Genomic DNA, 26,732 nt, shown 5'->3' on the forward strand with positions numbered 1-26,732 from the left:
TCCTCTTCCTCCTCCTCCTTCTCCTCCTTCTTCCTTCTTCTCCTTCTCCTCCTTCTCCTCATTCTTGTTCTCGTTCTCCTTCTCCTCCTTCTCCTCCTTCTTCTTCCCCTTCCCCTTCCCCTTCTTCTTTCCCTTCTCCTTCTATAATCAGAGTTACTTTCATGGAAATCTGACTAGCCTTCTTGCAAATTGTTGACGGGGAGTGTTGGTTGAAGTTGCTGAGCTGTCTCTGTCAAGGTCATCATTTCTCCTGGGAAAATAATGTCTGTTATGAATGTGTAGAGCATGTTTGTATATGGCCAAAGTTTCTTCTTTGGAGATTTGAAACAAAAGAAGAAAGTAATAACCTCATAGATTTTTTTCAGCAATATATCTCAGGGCTTTGTTATTACACTTTGAGGCTGAATGGATAGTTGGAAGATTTTGACCATGCGTTTGTTATAAAGAAATACTAATATTTTCAAGTCTATAAATTTCACACCACAATAAAAGTAGTATAGACGTGGGTAATGTTTTTTTTTCTAAAGCAATTTGTTACTAACTCACGTTTTCTCAAACCAAGTAATTATATGCATATTGTTTTGGTTTAGAAGATGAACTGTAAATTGGATTTTTTGCCCATGTTGAGTCTAGAATAGTCCCTTACTCACTGTAGACACTCCTTGAGGTCTTCCTTGAATTAATATATACAGATATAAGCACAGTTTTCCCCCTCTTTGATCCTCAAGACTGTAGATTGCAGGTTTTTTTTTAAAAAAAAAACATTCATTATATCTCGTGAAACAGATAATAAAAACAATACTTTATGTTCAAAAGTTAAAATTCATCATGATACAATTAGATTTCTCCCTGCCATTAAACAATTGTCTCATCAATTTTATGAAATGCAATATGCTAATCACAGAGGATTAGAGAATGGATTTACATGCTCAAGTGACTCAATTTTTTATTTTTATTTTTTTGTCAGTGTGGGCCTGGAACTCTGGGCCTGGGCATTGTTCCTGAGCTCGTTAGCTCAAGGCTACCTTTCTTTTTTTTTTTTTTTTTTTGCCAGTTCTGGCTTGAGCTCAGGGCCTAAGCACTGTCCTTGGATTTTCTCAAGGCTAGAGCTCTACCACTTGAGCCTCAGCACCACTCCGGCTTTTTTTCTATGTATGTGGTACCGAGGAATTGAACCCAGGCTTTTATGCATGCTAGGCAAGCACTCTACCACTAGGCCAAACTCCCGGCCCCTCAGGGCTACCTTTCTACCACTTGAGCCATAGAGCCACTTCTGGTTTTCTGGTGGTTAATTGAAGATGATCTCTGTTTTTTTTGTGTCCAGGCTGGCTTTGAACCATGATCCTCAGGTCTCAGTCTCCTGAGTAGACTAGGGTTCCAGGCGTGAGTCACCCATGCCTGGCTAGGATTTACTTTTGACTTTTCTGAACATCAGCTAGATGATTCAGTGTGTCTCACTGTGTCACAAGGAGTACAAGGGCTCCCTGTTCTGGTCTTCAGAGATCAGATCATTGCTCAGCTTGATCTGACTCCACAACTTTCCCTCATCTCAAACACTTTCCTACAGCTTTCTACAGCCTGTTCTTGAAAGCCTGCATTATTTTCTTGGCATATTGTGTTTTTTTCCTCCCATGGACACTGTGTGTGTGTGTGTGTGTGTGTGTGTGTGTGTGTGTGTGTGTGTGTGTGTGTGTGTGTGTGGTTTTCTTTCTTGCTAACTATGCTCTTCCACTACATCTCTGTGTGCTATGTAACCTCCCTGTACACGACATCTTCTCAGGGAAGTGTCTGTCATGTTTTCTCCATTGCATTTATCCTTTTTAAATAAAAACGTGGGGATTTTTTTGCTATTGTCTTTATTCCAATTCTCAAGAGAATATGTTTTATGAAACTTGAAATAAATTTGACCATCTTGCTATTGCTTGCTATTATGCTACTCAGTTATAGTTAATATTCTCCTCTTTTTTTGTATATGTATGTGCTTGAACTCAGGACCTCACACTCTTGCTTGGCTTTTTTTTTGTTGTTCTGAATGCTACACCTCTACCAAATGAGCCACAGCTCCACTTAGAGCTTTGTGATAATAAATTTGAGATATCTCATGTACTTTTCTGCCCAGGCCAGCTTCAAATTGTGGTTCTTAGAGTTCAGACTCCTGGAGATTATAGGCATGGATTATAGACATGAGCCACCAGCACTTGACCTGTCATTTTTGCACAGATCTGTGCTCACTAAATATGTGTTGTCAATAAATGAATGAACATGGGAAGAGAAGTGCTGACTGGTACAGTTCCATAATAGTGAAAAGGATTCAATAGCCATTCAAAACAGGAGCCATTTTTTATATATGATTATTATTATTTGCCAGTCCTGGGCTTTAGCTCAGGGCCTGAGCACTGTCCTTGGACTCTCTCAAGGCTAGAGCTCTACCACTTGAGCCTCAGCACCACTTCTGGCTTTTTTCTATGTATGTGGTACTGAGGAATTGAAACCGGGTCTTCGTGCATGCTAGGCAAGCACTCTACCACTAGGCCAAACTCCCAGCCCATATATGATAATTTTTTAATTTATCTTTAAGTAATTGTAGAAAGGAGGAGCTATTTTTGTTTTGCATATTTGGTAAGATTTCATGGGATGGATATAGTTAGGTAGTTACATAAGTAGAATAAATGTATTTTTTAAAAACCTTCTTAGGAGGATGGGACTGGGAGTTTGGTTTAGTGGTAGAGTGCTTGCCTAGCATGCACGAACACCCGGGTTCGATTCCTGGGTACCACATACATAGAAAAAAGCTGGAAGTGGTGCTGAGGCTCAAGTGGTAGAGCTCTAGCCTTGAGAAAGTCCAAGGACAGTGCTCAGGCGCTGAGCTCAAGCCCCGAACTGGCAAAAAACAACAAAAAAACCCCCACAAAAACCAAAAACAAACAAACAAAACAACAAAACAAAAACAAAAGCTTCATAGGAGAAGTTTCCCTAATAGGCAAAAGGAATTTATATTTGTTGTTTGTTGCCATGTCCCCTCAGTGTGTAGAACATTGCCTCAATCATTCTTGACTCTACTTGAGTCTTCATTGAATTTAATAGGCATTCTAAAGTATTAAATTATATTTTACTTGTTTTCTACTAGCAGATTTTACTGACACAAGGGATTACTGGGTCGGGGTAATGCAACAATAGAATGGCATATTCCAGACACTGCTCAACCTGGAGTCTATAGAATAAGATATTTTGTACATAATCACAAGCAGGAAATTCTGAAGCCTGAGGTCCTACTTGCATTTGAAGGCACTTCTCCATCCTTTGAAGTTATAACTAATTAGTGGAAAGTTGACAGATATTTGAAGAGCAGCTTTACTTGTGCATCCTAGAACTATTCCGCATGAATATGAACTACCATTTTGACTTCTATAATTGCCTCTGTCTGGGGACAAATTGTTTACTGACAATGGGACCAGTGTGTGTGTGTGTGTGTGTGTGTGTGTGTGAATGTTCTGTTGGTTTCTCCAGTAGCCATGTATCATAGTCTACCACCTAAAGCACGATTTCCTTTGAGGCCTTGCAGTTCTTTAAGGGACATGTCCCTTTATTCTGATACCTGTGAAATGTTGGTAAGAATGTTTAAAGCCATGTGAACAGTGTTAGTGTTTGAACTATGCATTCATAAAGTTATTGAATGTTAGCACTGGAGATGATTGAGGAGAGTTGCTAGATTAATCTTGGATTGTACAAATGGGAATGAAGTTAAGTGGACTTAATATTACAATAAGGTTTTAGACCATTTCTCCCAAATGGGTATTTAAAATATTACACAATCTTATCATAGAATATGGGCCCAATTAGAGAAACACAAAAATAAGCATGTCAGTTTTTCATGCATTCAAATAAACATAGCTCTTGGCTGCAGTCACTCTGGACTTACTATTGACTAGTTAAGAGTTATTGATGCGCTAATCATTTCTGGAATTGCCTTCAGAGGCCCAATTATGAGGAAGCCAAACTTGCAAATATTTTGATTATGGCTTATATTTCCCTAAGTGTCCTGTTCCCACAAATTGTGTTTCATATCTAAGACTTAGGCTATTTTTTGTTCACTATTTTTGCCAATCAAATTTACCCTAAACCATAAAGTTTTATCCTTCATATAGATTTTAAAAAGCATTGTTATTGGTTGGGAAGGCAGTCTTTAAGAGGAGATCCTCATTCATTTATCTTTCTTTATATTAAGCAGCTTACTCATCAGTTGTCCACAGATCCATTTGGTGAAAGGACATTTATTAAGACTTGTGTGTCAATCATTTTGCTTGTTTCTAGTCTGGACAATTAGTGCAATTATATTTAAGCTGACTAAGTAACTGTTAGGACTTAACTATTTTGATTTTTCAACTTGATATATGCATTCTGGAGAGACATTATGCATTACTGATATTCAGGTCACATATTGTCTATCTTTGTGGGGAAACAGACTCCAGACAGTTGCTAAATAATATTTTGAAATATATTTGGGGGGCATTGTGAAATACCCAGCCTAATCTCCTAAAGAAAGAGATATGCCAAGTCAACATGAACTGCCTGGAAATAAACTGCATTTGAAATCATCTGAATCATGTCATCTGCAAAGAAGGAGAGTTTTACTTCTTCTTTCCCTATTCGGATCCCCTTTATGCTTGCTTCTTGCCTTAATGCTCTGGCTAGGAATTCTAATACTATGTTAAAGAGGAGTGGAGAGAGTGGGCATCCTTGTCTCATTCCTGATGTTAGAGGGAATGGCTTTAGCTTTTTGCCACAAAGTATAATACTAGCTGTGGGTTTGTCATACACAGCCTTTATTATATTGAGGAATGTTCCATGGATTCCTAGTTTCTCCAGAGCTTTTAACATTATGGGGTCTTGAATCTTGTCAAATGCCTTTTCGGCATCTATTGAGATAATCATGTGATTTTTGTCCTTACTCCGGTTGATGTGTTGAATTATATTACTTGATTTGCATATGTTGTACCAGATTTGCTTCCCTGTGATGAATCCTGTTTGATCATAATGTTGATTTTTTTTGATGAGTTATTGTAGATGGTTGGGCAGTATTTTGTTGAGGAGTTTTGCACCAATATTCATCAAAGAAATTGGTCTATAGTTCTCTTTCTTTGATGAATCTCTGTCTGGTTTGGGGATGAGGGTTATACTGGCTTCATAGAATGAGTTTGGCAAAGAGCCTTCATTTTCAATTTCGTTGAAGAGCTTGAGGAGTGTTGGTGTGATCTCTGCTTTGAAGACCTTATAGAATTCAGCTGTGAATCCATCTGGCCCTGGGCTTTTCTTAGGTGGAAGGTCTCTTATTGCCATTTCTATTTCAGTGCTTGAAACAGGCCTGTTTAGTTGGGTTAGTTCTTCTTGGTTCAGTGTGGGTATGTTAATATTGGCTAGGAATTCATCCATTTCTTCTAGATTCTCAAATTTGTAGGCATAAAGTTTTGAAAAGTATTCCCTCATGATGCTCTGGATCTTGGTAATTTCTGTCGCGATATTACCATTCTCATCTGTGATTTTGTTTATTTCAGTATGCTCTCTTCTTTTTTTGGTAAGATTTGCTACAGGTCTGTCAATTTTGTTAATTTTTTCAAAGAACCAACTCCTTGTTTTGTTGATTCTTTCTATAGTTTTTTTGGACTCCAATTCATTTAATTCTGCTTTAATTTTAATAATTTGCTTCCTTCTACTGGAATTAAGGGTTGGTTTGTTGCTCTTCTTCCAGGTGCTTAAGGTGACACATTAAATTGTTGGTTTGCAATTTTTCCAATTTGTTATGGTAGGCACTCAGAGCTATAAATTTTCCTCTAAGTACTGCCTTAGCTGTGTCCCCAAAGAGCTGGTATTTTGTGTGCTCCTTTTTGTTAAATTTCATAAACTGTTTGATTTCTGTTCTGATCTCCTCGATGACCCATTGGTGATTCAATAATGTATTGATTAATCTCCATGAGTTACAGGGTTTTTGTTGGTGGAGATTGGTGTTCAGTTCCAATTTGATGCCTTTGTGGTCTGGGAGAGTGCAGGGAATAATTTCAGTGTTTCTGAATCTGCCCAGGTTTCTTTTATGCCCTAAAATGTGGTCTATTTTGGAGAATGTTCCATGTGCTGCTGAAAAAAATGCATATTGTGTTGTTGCTGGATAATCTGAAGATATCTGTTAGATCTAGTTGGTCTATTCAGTTGTTCAATTCTAAGTTTTCTTTGTTGAATTTTTGCCTGGTTGATCTGTCCATAGGTGAGAGTGGTGTGTTAAAGTCACCAACAATCACTGTGTTTGGATCTATGTATGTTTTCAGTGAATATAAAGTTTGCTTGATGTAGTTCAGAGATCCGGGATTAGGTGTAGACATTTAGGATGGTTTTGTCCTCCTGGAGGAGAGATCCCTTTATTAGTATGTAGTAACCTTCTTTGTCTTTTCTCACTAATTTTAGTTTGAAGTCTATTTTATCTGATATGAGGATGGCAACTCCAGCCTGTTTATGGGGGCCGTTAGCTTGATCATCTGAGTCAACTATGAGCTCCCAGATTGTAAAATAAATTTCTAATCCCCAATCCATACTTTTACATGTGTATGCAAACTTTATAGCATTTTAGGAATGAAAAACTCAGTTCATTTCAAAAATAAACTATAAGGTATGAAAAATAATGATTTGAATAATTATACTATAAATGTGCATTTGTATAATTATTTACCCATCTAAACATGAGAGACTGAATTTGAATGAACCTAACACTTTTGGGTTAATCAGTCTTCTAGTCTGCCAGAGGGTGTTCTGGAAGAAGTGAATGCTGAAAGAGGGTGAATCAGGGATTCGCCTCCTGCCCTGTCCTGCCCTCCCCTCCCCATGCCTCCCCTCCCTTCCTCTGGGTCCCCTCCCTGCCTCCCTTCCCCTCCCCTTTCCTCCCCTTCTCTATCCTCCCCTGTCCTTCCTATGGCGGATGAATGGGTTAAGAGGAGGTGATAAATGAGAGATAGTGGTTTATGGATGTCTTGGAATTCAGAGGCCCTGTAAGTATGTTTGTTCTTTATTTTCCTGGGTAATATAAATATTCTATGGCAACTTATCTCTTCTATCATTGCTTACCTATCAGTGTCTTCCATCATGGGCAAGGATTTTTAACAAATTCTGAAGCAAATAGAATAGTCATTCCAATCTTCCTTTCTGTTCTATTTCTGGGAGCTTATTGCAGACTAGGCTGGTCTTTCAGCTTTTGAGCCTCTGACTCATCCTTGAAACACTGACACTGCTATGCCTGGCATTTTGTTTTCTGTAGATCATGCAAGTTTCACCTTGTGAATCACTTTTTTTTCTGCTAGTTCTGGAGCTTGAACTCAGGGCCTGGGCACTGTCCTTGGACACATTTTGCTCAAGGGTAGCACTCTACCACTTGAGCCACCGTGTCAATTCTGGCTTTTTCTGTGTATGTGGTTCTGGGAAATTGACCCTAGGGCTTCATGCATGCTAGGTGATCACTCTACCACAAAGCCAAACTCCCAGCCTTTGTGAATCACTTTGTGAATGCACAAAGTATAGTGCATTCATAGGAAGTAGTATGTCAGTTATATTGCTTTCACCCTGGCCCTACTACTGTTTTCTACTCCCCGCAAAAAAGCTCCATTTTGCATTCACATAATCTTCTTAATGTCTAATTTCTACAAAAAAATCCCATAAATATCTACTTATTTCAATCTGGCATATTTTGTTTAATATGATGATCTTTAATTCTATCATTTTCCTGTATTCATCCTGGCTGAACAATACTCTACTGTGTCTATATTTACCTCATTTTCTCTGCACATTCACCATTTGATGGACAGCTAAGCAGAATCCACAGTTTAGCTAACTATGAATAGTGCACTCTCATAAACAGGAATGTGTAAGTATTTCTTGTGTGTGCTGACTTACATTCATCAGGATATATACCCACGAGTGGTATTGCAGGATTATAAGGTTGTTCTGCTTTTATATTTTGAAGAATCTCCATGCTGATTTCCAGAGTGAGTACACTACTTTATATTCTTGTCCACAGCATATAAAGGTTCTTCACCCCATCCTCAATATCCTTAGCAATATTTGCAATTTTCTTCACAATAGCTATTCTGACTGTGATGGTATTTTTTTTGTTTACATTTCCTTTATGGCTAAGGACATTATTTTCTACATGTACTTAGTAACCCTTTATACTTCTTTGGATAACTGTCTGTTTACTAATTTTTTCCTAATGGAATTATTATTCTGGTATTTGCTTTTTTATTTCCTATATTCTGGGTATTAAATCTTTATAAATATCTTGTGATTGTTTCTTCCTTTGTGTCTTGATTTGGTTGTTTATCCTTTGCTATCTCATTATTTGTGCTTTTCTATAGAGAGGAGTTATACCATTTCTTAGTATGCCAGTAGAAAAAGGTTAGTCCTCTGCCATGACCTTGATGTATCTTTAAGGTTAAAGCTCAGCATGCAAAGCACAAGGATATTAATTTCAAAGTACGGTCACCTGTGATGGTGGGCTACATAAGAAGATGGAACAAAATCAGGATCCTGCAAAAATCTCAGTGCTCGGTCAGATGACTAATTGTATAGAGGACATTAACAGAAACCACAGGACTGGTGCAGGAAACACTGGGACTTAGGCCTTAACCCATAAAGATCATAGCTATACTTTGGAGAGCTATGCTTAACCTGTCTTTAGGTTCCCATCAGTATTCCCCAAATTTGATTGCTAACTGAGTGTTAAAAGAAACAAAAATGTCTTTATGGATCTCATATTCGATCATAGCTTTCTTTTCCTTAAAATATTATTAAATATTTAGAAATGCAATTAGGTGCATATTTTCTTATGAATCATTTGCATGTTCAAAGTTTAAAATACCAAATAAACTGTAAAGCCACCAACCAAAAAGCGTCAAATAATAGCATGTGTGATACAGAATTGATGGAGTGAAATTGCTCCTTGTAAATTCTAAGTTGTGGTACTTGTGGGTTTGTTTTCTTGAGTTGTTCCTGTTTCTGCTACACTGATTTGTGGTGATGATTTACTCATAGTCCTTGCTTTTCTCTGTTCTTTTGGAATGTTTATATTTAAGCAGGTCTTGTGGTTTTGGTTTGTACTGCATGGCACAGTATATCTATCACAGGTAATCCCACCTCAACTTTATTTTCCCAGTAACTTATTACACAATCATATCACTCTACCAAGTGTTGAGAAGTAGCATAGGGTAGTGGTTAAAGAGATGAACCTGGGAATTACATGGCTTGGGACTGAACCCATCTGTTATCACTGAGATAGAATTATTATTACTTTGTATACATAGTTAAACAGTTTACTGTTAATACATGGGAGAACATTTTAGAATTGATAAAATATGTACATAATCTTGTTGGAACACTGAGCTGAGGAAGGATTAATAGGACATACAGTACAATGTGGCAGGTATTCAAGACCTCAATGACATGTATCCAGGGCCAGAGAACTGTCCTATGATTAAGAGAACACAGAGGAACGTCTTTGATGTACACGAGTGTGTCATCAGGAAAATAAGCAGTTTAATACAAATATTGACAGTGCTAAGGGGAGATTAATTGGAGAGCATGTGGGAAATACTGATCTTTGCTACGCTCATTGACTTTCAAAGTCACAGTACATAGCCATGTGCCATGCTTCCCTGCTCCAGCTTATATATCACCATTCTGTGGTTCTTGCTCTTAGCTGTTCACTAGAGACATCTGAGGAACTTAAAAAAAAATGTTTGCTGCTAGGATCTACCCCCAAACAAAAGGGCCCAGGGCTAATACTTGGTAATATCTTCCAAGTACTTCTAATATAAGCTAGGGTTGATAGATGAAGATGTGATAACTGTTTTAAAAAATGATGAAAGAGGGGCTGGGAGTTTGGCCTAGTGGTAGAGTGCTTGCCTGACATGCACGGAGACCCGGGTTCAATTCATTGGACCATATACATAGAAAAAAAGCTGAAAGTGGGGCTGAGGCGCAAGTGGTAGAGCTCTAGCCTTGAAAAATCCCAAGGACAGGGCTCAGACCCTGAGCTCAAGCTGATGACAGGGTAAAAAGTTGATGAAAGAAAGAGTGATGAGAGATAACATAGTACATTAAGGACAACAATCATTCATTATATGGCTTTTGTTTCAATATCCTGGAGGTCCTTTCAATTAGCTTCATACTATATGGCCTTATGTATCAAGGTTTTGCTCTATTGCAGATCTCTGCTAGTAGAGCCCAAGGTTTCTACTGATTATGACAAATGAGGGAAACCATTGAGCCTAAGTTCCTTTGGTATCTCATATTGTTACAGTATCTCACTTTGTTATCTGATATATTGAATTTATTTGTATTTGGTTATTTGAAATTTGATAGGGAAGGGGGAAAACCAAGATGGGGGGGGTGGGTGGTGGATGGGGGGGAGGGTAATGGGTACCAAGACATGTGAAAGGGTATCAATGTATGTGAATTAATGCACCTTCTATCTGGCAAATATCATGTAACCCTTTTATTAATTACAATAAAATATATTTTAAAAAAAGAGTGATGGATAGAGGAAAGATGGCAGAAGGCAGCCTGCACCAATCCACCTCCTGTATTTTGTTCTCCAGTAAGATCATGCCCTTTACTAATGGGACAGAGTTTTATCTTGTGCTCTATAAATTATTTTTTTGAAAATTGGAGCAAGGTAGTATTGAACTTCCCTAAAAGCTAGTAACCAGTCCTAGAAGAACTTCAGTCAAAGCAGCATCCGCTAACGGAGCCTGTGCCGAGGGTGAACGTGGACAGGAAGCCAGAGAGTTTGACTCTAGGGAAAGAGCTTCTTCATTACAGTGTAACTTTTTTTTTAATTGTGAAAAATCATAAAATTACCTAAATGTCCTTCAACAGGAGAGAAGTGGATTGGCAAATTAGGACGCTCCACACAAGGGCATACTGCGATACCCATGTGAATTTGAGCCAGTTCTCTCAGGAACCGTCTCCATATGTGAGGCCAAAAGGTGAGCAGCAAAGCATTTATACTGCATGTACATAAGGTGTAAAAGCATGTGAAATGATGCTGAATAATAGCTTTTGATGTATGCCATGCATTAAATGATAAAACTATTATGGAGCTATTTACATTGAATTTGAGATGTGTCAAACTCTGAGCTGTTTAACTTCCACAAAAGAATAAGGTTGTGTTTCATTCACTGACACTTTCTACCTTAGCAGTGATTGCTAAGTCTTTGTTGACTAAAGCAATGAATAAATTGGTCTAAAGGCTCACGAAATGGGTTAACAAGTGAGTAAAGCAAAATAGCATCTTAAATCTAGGATGAATCCACGTTTACTCAATGGGATTTTTCCTACCTTAAATCTGCAGTGCCATCTACTGACTCAAACCAGAAATAATACAAAGACAGTAAAATGTGCCAGATGACAATGGGAAGAAATCTTGCTTTTTAGTAACATCACATATTTTAATCCCACAATGTATCTGCACTTACATATTAGTATGCTTCAAGAAAATATTTTAAAGACAAACCTTAATATTATTTTGAGATATTTCACTATATACCATAGGCTGCTCTGGAACTCATTCTGTAGCATAGACTGACCTGAAACTGAATGACAGAGCCCATTCACAAGGCCTTTAAGTTTTCATATGGTTGAGAACATGACTTGCTTGACATTGAGAGTCACAAGATTCTCATTTGCAAGTGCTTTTCCCCTGGATACACATAGATCGAAGACTCTTCAATAAAGAGCCTTAAGAGAAATAAGCCATGTATTCCCTTTGGGTTTTGGAAATTGTGTCTTGCTTGTGACAAGTGGTGGTGTATGTTCCCCCCAAACAGCCCACCCACTAATTCTTAATGCTGTTCATTTTTTGAATGTCTAGTGAGAAAGGACTTCTAGGGAGGGATTTTCCTTCCCCTCTTTTTCCCCCACTTCTGACCTTTCCCCTTCCCTTCCTTTCTCATCCCTGTTCCTCCTTTCCTTTCCTCCCCCTTCTGTTTTTTCCCTATGTCAGACAAGTGCTCTGTCTGTGAGCTACATTTCCAGTCCTCTGCAGTATCCTTAGTATATATCAGACACATCACCTCTAGTGCTTTCCAGGTTTGTAGCAGGGACTGAGTGTTTTCATCATGAAGGCAGAATTTATACTTAATGTTCTGAGATTTCCATTTCGAATCCACTCTCTTGAAAAAGATCACACGTTTTGGTTTTATCTTGCCAGTAAAAACAGATAATTGAACTTATCATCCCAGAAGGTCTCTTGTCAAGAACCTCTTTGTAGGAAGCTATTTTAAGTGTTCTCTCAAGATATGAGTCATAGTTGAAAATGAACAGGCAAATAGATAGAGCAAGAGGTACTCTGAATTCTAGCTCTAGCCCTCACTGTTTTTGTGATGCTCAGTCTCAGTTTCCCTAGGCGTCAACAGGAAGTTGACATATCTACATTTCTGTTTTGAATTGAATACCAGATGAGGTACTGACTACCTCACATTTCAATGTATCCTGCAACTATCAAATCTCACAGAAACAATCCCATAGGAAAATAGCCCACATGACTGATGAACTCAACAGAGGAAACTTGAATACAGAAGCCATGTTGTAAAATATGTTATATTTCTGTCCCCATCCACTCCTCAGCTAGGTCTGGTTTTTTACTTTCTAGACACAAATATCCCACCAAGGAATTCTAGTTTGCTACTTGCCTACAGATGTTTAACAACTGCATTGGCTTTCAAGTAATTTCTTTGTGGAGCATTAAAACAATTTAGTATTTATGGTACACCTCTACCCACCTTGTAGGAATTGTTCATGAGTTGGTCCAGAATAACCCAGCTTTAGTATCCTGTTTAGTCTTTGTTAGCAACTGACTTAGGGGAAGAGTGGCCTTGGTGTGAGTAATGTTTACTAAAGAATTAGTTTTGAAGGAAGTCTGAGGAACACCCTGCCATAGCCACCACCATGGCTCTTGAGTCAGGGTCCTTGGGTTTGAAACTTGGTTGTGACACTTATTTGTAATGTAAACCATTGGGAAAATTCTCTGAGTCTTAGTTACAGTATTTTGAAATATGAGGTTCTTAATCTCATAGGTAAGCTGTGAGGCTTGAATACATATAAAGCATATAGAACATGGCTTGGTATTCAGAAATGACAAAAATGTCAGCTAAATATAAGCAACAGAATTGTAGGCTTGTGTTGGAACATCTTTGGGTCAATTTCTTGCTCTTGGGTATGAACTGAAAATGTTATTGTACTACAGAAGATGAAATTCATTCTCCATGGGAAAATTAAGTTCTTTGAAGAAGACATTTTATTATATTTGTGTTGAATCCTTAAATATTGACAAGTGGAAATGTCTAAGAAAATGAGAAAAGCAAAAAAGGAAGTAGGCAACAGGGAGCAATTCTAGATAAAAGAAAAGGTATGGCTGAAGGAGAAACAGAGAAAACATTTCCTGGGGGAAATGTTAAAATGTTAAAATGGTTGGTCCCCAAATTGTGCATGAGTGGAGAGGACACATCTTGTCAGAAAGGTTATTGGTGGCTATGTATTGAATTCCCTTCTAAGATTTGAGAAGTGTGAGTGAAAAATTATATTCTTTGTAAATAGCTTTGTAAATAGCTGTGAGACTATACTGAAAGGGATGTGGTTTTTTTTTTATCATGACAAAAAAGGCAGTGGGCATGGAAAAAATCACTGTTCTCCAGGAGTAGAACCTCCATATTTGTGGCTAAGCCTGTGACTAATTGAAGAAAATGTTATGGCTAAAGAAGGGATGACTTCTCCCTACTCCTGTTTATTATGCTCAGGGGTTGAGAATATGGTGAATCAAAGCTGGTCTTTAAGATAAGCTATTTAACCACATAGAAAATATCTACTTTCATTACCTTAAATGTTAAATCTTATCTTTTTAAATTAGATTACAGGTTTCCTTACTTGATTAAATGGAGGTCTCTAGGACTAATTTACTTTCTCTTAATGACTTAGTGCTATGATTATGGACATTAATTATTAAGCCAGGCCATATTGGGTAAAGCCTTTGGAACATGAAGTCTGTCAGACTTTTTGTCTCTTGTGCAAATGGCAGTACCTACAAATTCAGGATCCATTGTCACAAATTTATTCTTTCTTCATTTGTCTTCTCATGCTTGAAATGAAACAATTAGTATGGTCATTTCTAGTTACCCAGTTATTGGGATGGAATCCAAATGATAACTCTGCCTCTTTTCTGAGGTTTAATCAAAGGATATTTGTGGCTTAGAGGTAAAGATGTTTATGCTGGGACTGGGCATAGTGGCTCAAATTTGTAATGCTAGCCACCTAAGAGGGTGAGATCATGAGGACTGTCTGGGCAAAAAAGTTAATGAAATCCCCAACTTCATCAATCAACTGAGCAGTGTTCATTTATGCCAGTAATCCCAGCTACACAGCAGCTTTTGAGTTTAGGTAATTTTTATTTTGGAGAAGTGTCACTTAATGACCTTCAACTTATTTCCACATTTATAACACAGAAACTTGGAAACATGTTCTCTGAAGTCTCAGGAGCATTCACATAGCCTGGCGTCAGGAGCCAGATTTTATTTAAAAGCTGATATTTTGCAGGCTTGGTAAACAGTCAGGCAAGTTAACCTATGTGCCTCTCTGTTTCTTTTTCCATTTTGATGGAAAATAATATTGGTCTCTGGATTGCTGTGAAGTGTGGGGAAAATAAATGGCCCAGTTCCTCTTGCATGGCTGGCTTTCCCTGGAGGATGCCTGTTAGTTCCAGTGGCTTTTCTTCCATTGAAATCTGTTTAGCAAGATTAAATGCCAAGGAGGTCAGAATTCCCCAGGCTGTGTGAAAGTGTCATTAGCCAAATAGACCACTGGATGTCATACTTGATCTAATCTACTGTACGCATATTGTCTAGTGTGTACTTAACTTGGACGGTCATGACTTTTATAGTTGGAAATGGCATTGGGGATTTTGTGAGACCAGAGTTTGAAAGCAATTGGCTATCGCAAGGTTGTCTTTGTACACATTTTACTTGTCTCTGTTTTCATTGAACTAAATGTATTTAGGAAAAAAAAGATACACTATTTTGTGTGACCAGAGTTGTTGATACAACTGGGTACCATTCTCTAGGGTCCTTTTAGGGTGTTTACTCCAGTGGATGTAGGAGCCTCTTCGTCTTATTTTGCAAAGGAGAAAGTTGACCACTGGCCTCCTTGCATGACTTGACCAATGATAGAGGTGAAATTGATAGTATGTCTGGGACTAGAACTCGGATTACTTAACTTCCAGGCCAGTCCCTGTCATGGAATCAGGCATGGTAGAGATATAGCATCATGATGTACCTTTAAGAAATGTCTGCTACACTGCAATTGCAAAGAATCTTTATCTGGCTCTTCCTAAACTGTCTAATTACAAGCCACAGAATATTCTGGTCTTCATGCCAGACTTAGATTGGGAGTTTTATCTCATGAATATTTTATTGAATCACCTTAGTTGGGAGATGAGACTGTGGTTGGACATTGCAATATGGTTCCCAAGGCACTTAGCAGAGGCACATTAGGCTAACAATAAAGTCTCTAACAGGAAATCAGTAAGACAAGCCAAGGGTCATGATTTATCTCAGCTTTTATCAGAAAGTGCAAGCCAAGAAAGCTCACCATGAATACAAATAAATTATAGTGGATCCACATGCACATGTGTATGCCTATACATACCCACAAATATACACATACACATGCACATGGAGTTTAATTTTTCCCAACTAACAAATAGAGAATACAAATTCATATTGTTCATATTCTATACATCGGCTTCAAAAACATATAGTTATCCCTGATTATTTTCTTAGAATAATAGCAGAAGGTTATTTGAAGGATGCTGGAGGCACAATTGCAGATCTATAGGAACTACTGAGGTAGGATTGGCTTGGGTTTTCTTTGAAAGTATTTACCCAACTCTGGCTCTTGATCTGAGATGCTACATAATTTGATGAGGAAGGGAGTCCTTTCCCTTGGGATCAAAAAGTGTTTTAGATAAGCCATTGTTTTTTGTTTTCTTAATTAATGTGCATTTTGATATTCCCTAAGGAAGTTCACCACAATTTCTTTAACATGGCTCTTGAAAAACCTTGGTATGGTTAAACATAATAATGGTTAAATGTTGTAGCCTAATTACGGTGCATATAAAAGACAAAATGAAATTTTAGTGCTTTACCTCAAAGTATTGTCTAGTGGTAATAGAGTATTTGGTTTAGCTCATCATGTACTTTCTTGTATTGAGAGCACTGGAATCTTCTTTGTGTGATTTTACTAATTACCTTGTAGCTTTTCCTATTTCACATTCATTTTGCTGTTTTGTTTTTATATTAAGGCTTTATGGTGCATAATTAAGTGTAAATCATATGCTTGTACAATTCAATAAATTTTCTTTTGTATGTTTGTGTGTGTGCTGATACTGGGCTTGAACTCAGGGACTTGTTTGGCTCTTTTGCTCAAGGCTACTGCTCTATATCTTGAATTATATCTCCATTTTCACCCTTTAGTTGGGGTTGGCTATGAACCACAGTCCTCAGATCTCAGCCTCCTGAGTAGCTAGGATTACAGGTGTGAGCCATCTCACCCAGCAAGAAGAAATTCTTTTGCACGTTGGTTGACTACTAGTGAGTATGGCGTACTGTGGGTGGGTTGAAAGGGAGTCCAACTGAGTCACTGATGTCTAGAAAGGTAGGGAAGTAGGGAAGTCTTCTCTGTGTCAGCTGTTTGCTTTCCCTGCTGTGTTTTCATCACATTTGCTTCTGTTAGGAGCATGCAAAGGAGATAGAACAATTGACAAGTTACAAGCAAGAAAGTAATGTAGTAATAATACATTGACTTGATGCAGGTGAAACAATATTGCCCGGTCTACCATTGTTAGCTCATGTTTTGATGGCTGTGCTTTGTCTCAGAGCGTAGGTCAGACATTAAGGGAAGTTAGTCCATGGCAGAACTGAAAATGGGAGGCCCGAATTCATTTTTTTGGGGGGGTGGTGGTCACGGGGCTGGAACTCAGCCTCGGCACTGTCCCTGAGCCCTTCAGCTCAAGGCTACTGCCCTACCCCTTGAGCCAAGCCCCACTTCCTGAATTCTAGAGGTTAATTGGAGATAAGAGTCTCAGGTCCTTTTGTGCCTGGGCTGACTTTGAACCCTGATCCTCAGATCTCAGCCTCCTGAGTAGCTAGGATTACAGGCATGAGCTACTACGCCTTTGAGAAGAGTCCGCTCTTCTCACAAATATTATATCTGATGTCCTTGTAAAATTTCAAATTAGAAGACTCTTAGTGAATTTTGTTTTACTCTAAAATGGTTCCTATCATGGTACTTTTCATCAAGAGGGAATGAGTTTTACTCGTTATTTGAGATAAGGGAGAAAAAGGCAGGAACTCCTTGCTGTTACTCCATATCAACCCAGGTTCTCACAAATTCAGATTTGCCTTTCTCATTACATCTCCCCTTCATCTTCCCTTCCTCCCCTCTCCTTCCATTTTCCTTCCTATCCCTCACTCCCTTTCTTCACCCATCCCCCTTCTCCATTCTTCTTCCCACTTCATCCACATGTATACTCATCTGCCTTTGGTCACCTACAGAACAAAGCGCTCCCCCACAGCTTTCATTTCCTTCAGCACTGGACACCCACACCTGGCCCCCCAACACTGACGCCAACACATACACTCCAAAACTTCAACCTTGAGGTTGGTTTCTCTGTTTCACACAGTCTTCTGCACTTCTCAGATACTAAACACATTTGAATTCACCTCAACTCTGTGACTTTCTCTACTCTGTGACCTATTACTGTGACTGACAGTTGATGCACATGTTTACTTTGATTGTTACTTTATAACTTCTCTCTGAGATGTGTGTATGTGGGGTAAATTTTATCAATTGAGTATTTTTTCATAACCAAATTTCCTGAAATGTATTACCTGAGCCAGGAGCCAGGTGCCACGCCCTGCTCTCTGCGGCAGTCTGTCCATCTGAAGGCCCTCAAGGCCCAAAGCCAGGCCTTGCTTCCAAGCTCAGCAATGGGGTTGTTGACAGGATTGAGTTCCCTGGGCCACAGTTTGCTTTTAGTTCCTTTCTGTGAGATTTTTCCATACGTGGTCTTGCTTCCTAACAATGAACAAGTGAGAAGAGCCAGCAACATGGAAATTATAAGATTTCCTAACTCACCTTGGAAATGACAGCTATGCCTGGGGCCATATTCTACTCATTAAAAAATCAGGCTACCAAGGCCAGCTTTCCCTCATGGGAAGGGCATGACACAGTGGCTTAAATACTCAGAGATGGTAGGGGGAGGAGAAGGGCTGTCACTGAACTTCTCCCTACTATAATCTTATTTTCAGTAATAATCCAAGAATGTCTAATATAAATCATTAGCTTCCTTTTAGCTAGTAAAAGGCAAGATGAAGGAGAGTCAATATTCAAACATATCTCTGTACCAAGTCCAGTCCTCAATGGTCTTTGGTGCCTTACGTCATTTAATCTTCACACTTGTCTAGCAGTACAGGTATTGGTGGCATGCTGTGTTAGTTTGCCTTCAATATTTACCCTTTCATCCTTTCATAGTAGAATCATGTTTGTGTTTGCTTAGATGAAAACTACATTTCCCATCAATTCTTATAGAGGGTTGTGGCCATGTACGTTTTTCTGGCCAGTGTGACATAAGCAGTGTGGTGTGTTGTTTCCGATAACTTAGAGAAGTCAGTAGGTATATTTTCTTTTTCCTATTGCTTCTCCATCCGCTACTTGTAATATAAATCTTAGACCATGTTGGTGAAACTGTACACATAAAGTAGCAAAGAAGGAACCTATATTTAAGACATGGTGAGCTTGACACTAGACCATACTCCCTTTTCAAGCCTTTGAGTTTAAACATCTGCTGTTGGGGGGTGGGGGAGAGGTACTCTATTACCATCCAAATCTAATTATAGTTGTGAGAATTCAAGACCTGCAAGTACGGAACAGACACCAACATACTCAGTTTTGTCTTAATGCAGGGTTGGCAAACATTTGCTCTAAAGGGTCAGATAGTAATTACTTTAGGTTTTCAGACCATATATGGTTATACAGTTATACTTTCTTCCTTTCCAGTTTTCTTTAAAAACAACCTTTAAGAACTGTTTTCTTTAATAATAAAAAACCCAGAACATTCTTAGCTGAACCCTTTATAAACACCACAGCCACTTTTAGCTCTAGAACTGCCGCAGGAAGATTTGGTCCTGGAGGCATGTTTGCCATTGTAGATGCCTGTTCTTAGTCTCTAGGGATAAGAAGATGGCCTCCAGTGTGGGCGGTAGAGAACACATGACTTTCTGGAATCGTGTTTTCTCTTTAAATTTGTTTATGGAGTAGTTCTTTTGTTTTCTTTATTGATTGGATGGTAAATCACTTCATTACTCTCATTATGTCCCATTTTCTCTCAGAAGATGGACCAGAAGGAACTTATACAACACTGGAAATTCACTCATCAAAATCTGATTGCAATTATGGATGATTAATATTTGAATATATATTCCAAAGAAGCAAAATTGTAGATTTTTAGGAAAGTAAAAAAAAGTAGTAACTCATATTGATCATTTCTAAAACTTTATTGTGGTATGAGGAAATTTAATTAAAGCCATTTTATTATCCTAGAATTACACAATGTTAGAATTCTCTTTTCATGTGATTTATGATTGTAAGGTGTACATTATATGCTTATCTTCCAAAACAATGATTATTTTCCCAATAAATGAATGGCATGATTTTACTTAATATAGTTAGATAGTCACAGAAGTCTATAAAACATGGTACACAAACTACAAAAATTAGTGTGGTATGCACACTCTTTTAATACTGCTTTTTTCTCTTTCATTGGGCACCTTAACTAACTTCATATAAATAAAGACAATAACAAAAAGGAAAAGAAGCAAGAGATTGCTTAAGGTCTAGAACTTAGAAATTTTTTTCTCTGGCAGCTTATATTTTCATTAAGAGATAAGGGCTAAAAATAGTTTTTTTGCAGTTAGGGAAAAAAAGAATTCTATGAAGTGTTCCATATAAAAGTATCCCAAACTACATTTACTGTTCAAACTGGTGATAATGGTGGCTTTTTAAAATGGATATTATTTGCAAAGATCTCTTAGAATTATAACAGAAAACGGTGTTTCTGAACGAAATTGTTCAGCAAAGGAAAATACTAATCACCACTGAGTATAAGTATGGTTAAAGCTTCTTGATTAGACTTCTGCATTTTATAAACACAGTATAATTAGAAAGCAGAAATAGTTAAAGTTCTCAAGTAAAGGAGAAGTTTAGTACCCTCTCATTCACATCCCAAATCACTATGTAAAAACTTCTTGGATTCTCTAACTAACCCTCCTTTTCCCTCTTCTATTTTTGTAGAGTTCTTCTTGTTTCTCTGGGGAATGCACTTGAAAATTTATTTTACTTAAATGACAATAATAGGTCAAGTGTTAAATTCATCTTTAAAAAAAAGGACTGTACCAACTCAGTGTTTGGCAGTCACAGTGGAAACTTAAGGTTTAGAATGGAGTTGATTTATGTTTGGGATTTTGACCAAGTGACAAAACCTAGCAGCTGATTCAATTCTATTTAGGTCTGAAAAATGCAGCATGGCTAGCTAGATTGTATGCCTCAATGAAGAGAGAGGAAATATATGTGTTTGTATTCACAGTTTCTGGCATAAAACCATATGCATAGTAAACAGATCATTCATATTCTGGAAGAATAGGTTGGTGATTAGTTGTTTAATTCACCATATTAGTGAAGAAAATATGGAAGGGCAAAAATACTATGAAAATGAAAATAATCAGTATTATTTTCCATTAAAAATAATAAGCTCAAGCCAGGTACATGCCTGTCTTAGCCACTCAGTCCTTCCATTTTGCATTAATTGAGCCTAAAGAAAGAATGCCTTTTGCCATTTGTTTTCAAAGACTTTACAGGAAATAGAAACTTTTGCTCTCGGAATTTGAAATGTTTTTTTCAGGCTGTGAAGAAATTTGCCTATCCCAAAGTACATTTGCCTTGTCAATGTAATTACTCTTCTTGAGAATAAAAGCTAGTTTGGAGATAAAAGTGTCAATTTGGATGTAAGAATTACTTTAGGAGCCATTTTTTAAAAGTTTCTCATTTTAGAGTGTGGCTCAAGTTTGTAGCCAAAATAAATCATATTCAATTTTATACTGTTTATGAGATGATTATATATAAATATAAGTTAGCTATTTGTTTTAACTTAGGCAGTTGTTAATTTAACTTGTATTTCATTAAAGTGAAAAAAAAACCTTAGAGACAGTGACAAATTAGTAGCTCCTAAACTTGGTGGTGCATTGAAATAACTGAAGAATCTAAAAAGTAGTGATGCCTGGTACCTGCTCCAAAACATTCTCATATGATTGGTATGAAGGATGATCATCTTGGCATTAGCAAACTTAAAATCTCAGCAGGTGTTTGACTAAATTCCATCACAGGGTGGACAGAACTTTTAGGATCTTTGTATTTGTTTTCCTAAATTCTGAAGCATTTCACAAGAGCCTGAGATTTTCTTTCTTTACTTTTTTCTTTCCTTTTCTTTTTTTTTAAACTGGAAATTCTTGTGTTCTACATCTTAAACCATTAATGAACTGGAAGAAGAACAACACAGTATTTGTATTGGACCTCTTAAATTGGTTCTGTTTTGAACAAAGCAATCATATAAAGTATACCAACTATGAATATCGTTTCTGGTTTGTAGCACCGTCCTGTTGGAAGGGTGCCAAGACTCTAGAAGACTTGGGCAAATATACTCTCTGTGTGTCTGAACAGTTTCTAATCTTCAGTGAAGAATGGAAGATTTTCCTTTGATGTTTTCAAATAAACCACCAGCTATGGTAGAAATACTTTTGCTTATTGAAAGAAAGTACAAAGAAGGGAAGGTAAAAGATTACTGACAAAATTAACATAAATGAATTAGAGAATTCAAGGCTAGCCTTCAGTTACTATAACTGCCCAGAGCTTTGTGGCACATGCCTGTAATCCCAACATTTTTTAGGAGTCACAGGCAGGAAGATGATTAGTTTTACACTAATCTGACTACATATTAAACTTTGTTTAAAAAAAAGGAAAAAGAAAAACAACAACAAAGCATACTCAAACATTGGCTACTAATCTCCTCCAGTGTCACTTCTCTCTTTCAAATGATTTTCAACCCATTTGTTGACTAGGGAAAAATAGCACAGGGGATTTTCTGTAGATCATTATTTTTTTATATTACAGACAGGTAAAATGAGTCTAAGCCAAAAGCCAGTCGGTATGAACAAGTCAAAATTTTAAATGAGAAAAAAAGTCATTGCTCATTTCAGCACTATAGAGCTGTACAAGTTTTGTAAGAGTCCTGGAGTTGAGTCTAGGAAAAAAGTAGGGATAGGATAATGAGCGGGAAAAAAATGGGCTTTTTTTTTGTTTTGTTTTTCAAACTTATCTTAAAGATATGATACCCATTTCTAGGAAGATCCCACAGGCTGTGCAGTGAGAAAAATCCTCACTGATGACAGATGGATGAATAGAACTTTTAGGCTGAAGTTGTGGATAGTTTTTATGAGGGGAGGCCTGCCTTCATGTCTCTACCACAGTAGACAATGGTGAAACAACTTTCTACCTTCTTTCCTCTTTGTGACTCTACAAATCACAAAGCAGGTTATTATTTGGTTGCCCTTAGGCAACCTACGCCAAGTCAGAACCAGCTTTGACCTGCTGAGACCTCTCCCCACTCTGTCAGGTGTATAAACACACTCCCAGGAAACTTATGAGCCTTGGAAGAACAACTTTGCTTTTTTTTTTTGCTGTCAAGGGTTCTTCAGTTTTCTATTGATTGAAAACTCCTTAATGTTTGACTTCACTGACAACATTTACAGGTCTTGATTCTACAATGAGTCTTAAGTCATGCAGTTTCAGGGAAGGCATGACTTCAGGGAAGGATCATTAGGGTACTGAGTTAGAGGTTTATTTCTTCTGTAGGGCACAGCACGTGTCACTGTTAAAGTGAAAGAAAGGTATCTTCAGAAGGTTCCGTATCCATCCCCTCGGGCAGTCACTGCAAAAGTTGGGTAGACCTCATAGGTTGTGTACGCTGTGAGATCTTGTCCCAGGGTCACTGCTTGCTTGAGTTGGGCCGCAGACATGGGTGCAGTTGCACTGGGGACAGCATATCCTAGAGGAGCAGAGGAAACTTCATGAAAGAGATTTAGATTGGCTCAGCTTGGCCATATTGTCTTCTTGGAACCTATAACTCGAAGCTAAACGCAAGTGTCTATGCTGTAGATGTTCTCAGCAGCTATGGGATGTGGCTTCAGTGGTGTCTAGATGGCATGTGAAAGGTTCTAGGAGAGTCTGCCTCGGAGTGGGAATCACCTGTGTCAATTAGACATTGGGGTCCAGAGAAACATAACTGAGTGCTGGATGACAGGAATATGTGCTATAGAACTTTATCAGAGGATCAAAGAATTTAGGAAGGAGGGCAGGCCATTGAAAGGTTGGCATGGCATAGAGAGGCCATGCCTGCTTAAAATCCCACACCTGTTCTTAAAACTCCAGCACCTCCCCAAATCAAACTTTGAAAACACTGCCTTCACCCAAGAAGAATGAATAGAAATAGGGTAGATCAGCAAGAGGTATACTGAAAGTCCTTGTCTATTTTGGCATAATACCATAAAACCACCTGGCCTGTCCATCTTAGACCTCTTCTCACATCATCAGTCTTGTGTTGATGTGCACATTAGTGTTGATGCTGGACCACCCTCCCAAAGAGCTAATGGACCTGAGTGATTCATACCTTGCTCACTCGGTGCAGTCATGTGGGCATTATATCTACTTGTAAAGAATGCCTACTTTCTAAAGCGATATTGCTTTGTTAATGTGTTAGGCCAAATTGTGATATTTCTGAGGTGGATCCCCAAACTCTGAGTATGAAAAAGGGAGAGATATACTGAAGGAACAAATGACAATAGAATGGGTTCATGTGTTGTGTGGTGGTGGAAGCTGTTCCAACCCCAGACACATTGATTTGCTTTTGTTCTGTGGCTGTTCAGGAAGTGGCAGCAGGAAACAAGTTGGACTATATTTTAAAAACAGAATTTATGCCCGGCTTGTTCACATTAGTCAGTGCTACTAATACATTTCCCTGAGGGTATGAGAAATGAGTTAGCTAAATTTACCATTCTGGAAAGTAAACTAATAACATGAGAGCGTGTGTGTGTGTGTGTGTGTGTGTGTGTGTGTGTGTGTGTGTTTCAGATTCGTCCCAAAAGCCTGTTATTCCTTTGCTTATTTCTTTCCACCACAGTGAGGACAGGCTCTCAAATTCATAGACGTCCATTCCCAAGACAAATTTCATGCCCTAAATATTTTTAACTTTTTACTAGAGCCAATAGAAAAGATGATCACATTGTAAAAGTCTTGGTGAAACACAAATGCTTTCCATTCTGAACATTTAAAATTCTCTTGACCGTGGTTCATTTATTTTTATATCAGTAAGATGCAGCTTCCTGCATGGCAGAGACTCAGCTTTAAGGCCTGAGAGGCTCTGCTGTGAGTGCTGTGTACATGATCATTTAAACACGTGGGTGTACAGACGCTGCAGCAGCAGAGAGACCTTGCTTTCGGTAGTGTCCACTGTTGTCTTGGTAACTTGGGATTCATAACAGAGAATCTATAATTTCTTACAGACAAACAAAACCAGAATCGAGGTCACATTTGTATAGGAACCTGGATAGTTTTAGCATCACTTGTCAAAATAAGACACTCATCTTTGTTGTTGTTGTTGTTCATTTGTGTGAGAAAAACAAAATGAGAGCTGGGTAATAATTCCAACACTAGGGAGGCTGAGGCAGGAGGAACATAAGTTCAAAGCCAGCCTGGGCTACATTGTGAGAATCCTATAACAACAACAAACACAAAAGTAAAACAAAAAAGGAAGACTTTTTTAAAAAAGAGAAGAGTCATCCCAGGTGTTGTGGGAATATAGAATCCTGAAACCTATACATGACCAATATAAGAATTAATTAGTAGGAATGTTGTAATTCTAGGTCTAGCAAAAGCCCTAGTTTGGTCATATAAATTTGACCATGTATACATATATCGTCATATGGGGAGCTTATGGATTTAATGGCACGTCAGAATGACGGATTTCAACAAAAGAAACAAAGTTTTATTACTAAAACAGAATGAAATACTGCTAAAAAGAAGTTTCTTGCTTTATACCCTTTAATCTAAAGGATTGTTTGTTTTGGCACTCCTGAGATTTGAATTTAGAGCCTTATGCTTGTAAGTAAATGCTCTATCACCTGAGCTATTCTCTCAGTCCCACAGGATTCTTGTGTTTCTTTTTTTTTTCTTAAGTAAACAGAATAAGTTTATTTGAAGATAAAAGGAAAACTATAAAAGAAAGTAGGAAAAAAGCCAACTACCCAAGCGAGGTGGGAATTTTAGTCATACCATCATAGCATGAGGGAAAAGTCCCTTAAAGGACTCACTTTTAATGACTAGCATTTGTTAGGAGTACATTATAAATGGAGAAACTTTTAAATTTACTTTTGCAGATGTAGTGATCTACAGATGGAGTTTCTGCTAAGCAGTCCGCATCTGTACCAGTCCAAAATTGGAGAACAGATAAGTTGAAGTCAGATTACTCACCTATGGATAGTATCACTGCTTGTCACAAACACACAAGAATTTCAATTTTTATCTACATATTCATTTCAGAATGCAAAGCAATAAAAACAAAATGAAAGTTAGAATGGGCAGGTTGCCCAAGGATGGCTTGAATGTTAATTGACATTGATTACATCACTAATTTTCCCCAGTATTTGGGTTCTTCGTGTGTATGATGAGCATTAGGATCTAACTGAAATCTTACTGGTATCATAAGCAGCACTGAGATAATAGAAAGCTTGCCAAACGTTTGAGTTCCTAGCCTATGGTAAGTGCTCAAATAAACACCATCTACTAATAAATGATACTGAAAAAAATTAAACTGACTCTATTCAGAGAGGCTGGCAAGGATCATGCTGCTACTTCAAGGACAGATAAAACTAAAACCAACTTCTGCCCTGCTTTAGTTTCTCACACTTGAATGGTTCACTCAAACCCAGTTGGCATTTTGGGCCACAAATGGTACAAGCTGGAATTACTGTAGGTGGAATGCAGATACCATCTTATGAATATGTGCTATCCAGAAGAAGTTACTATTATTTCCATCGAGCCAGGTTTGTCCGTACCTGGGAAAACTGTAGTGGAGGTGGCAGTGGCAGCTGTGGTCCCGGGGTCCCCTCCGTCAGTGGGGATGCCAAGGGTCTGCAATGTGTATTCTGCTGCATAAGTTTTCGCTTCATCCACGTAGGCACTTAGCTTTGGAGGTATGAAAGGGTGGCTGGATAGAAGAGAGGGTCAGCTTAGGCTTTTTTAAGCTTGTGGATTGAATTGGGTGAAAACTCAAGGCATGATTAGCCTTTATTTTTATTTTATCTTTATTTTTCCATTGTAGGGCTTGAATTCAGGCGTTGGGTAATGACTCTGAGCTCTTGCTCAAGCCTACTGCTCTACCAGTTTTAGCCACTTCTGATTTTCAGGGGGGTTTATTGGAACTAATCTCACAGACTTTCCTTTCTGGGCTGGCTTTGAACCATGATTCTCCAATCTCAGCCTCC

The 26,732-nt window shown here is 38.1% G+C and overlaps 2 protein-coding genes across 3 annotated transcripts in view; one reads left to right on the forward strand and one right to left on the reverse strand.

The window, feature by feature from the left end:
• Nucleotides 1-3,320, forward strand: part of LOC150054135 (neutral ceramidase-like) — a 52,851-nt gene extending 49,531 nt beyond the window's left edge. The window contains 1 exon segment of the mRNA XM_090345531.1: nt 3,131-3,320. Within this exon segment, the coding sequence (XP_090201657.1) occupies nt 3,131-3,320 (190 nt within the window).
• Nucleotides 3,321-22,496: 19,176 nt separating this feature from the next.
• Nucleotides 22,497-26,732, reverse strand: part of A1cf (APOBEC1 complementation factor) — a 59,358-nt gene continuing 55,122 nt past the window's right edge. For both annotated transcript variants that reach the window (XM_090346352.1, XM_090346351.1), the window contains exons 11-12: nt 26,304-26,455; nt 22,497-23,239 (exon numbers count right to left, since the gene is read on the reverse strand). In XM_090346352.1, coding sequence (XP_090202478.1) covers nt 23,088-23,239; nt 26,304-26,455 — 304 coding nt within the window. In that variant the 3' untranslated portion in view covers nt 22,497-23,087. The remainder of the gene's footprint in view (nt 23,240-26,303; nt 26,456-26,732) is intronic.

Source organism: Megascapheus bottae, chromosome 15 (assembly GCF_031878675.1).
Source record: "Megascapheus bottae isolate mThoBot1 chromosome 15, mThoBot2.hap1, whole genome shotgun sequence".
In the NCBI taxonomy this organism is placed as follows: Eukaryota; Metazoa; Chordata; class Mammalia; order Rodentia; family Geomyidae; genus Megascapheus; species Megascapheus bottae.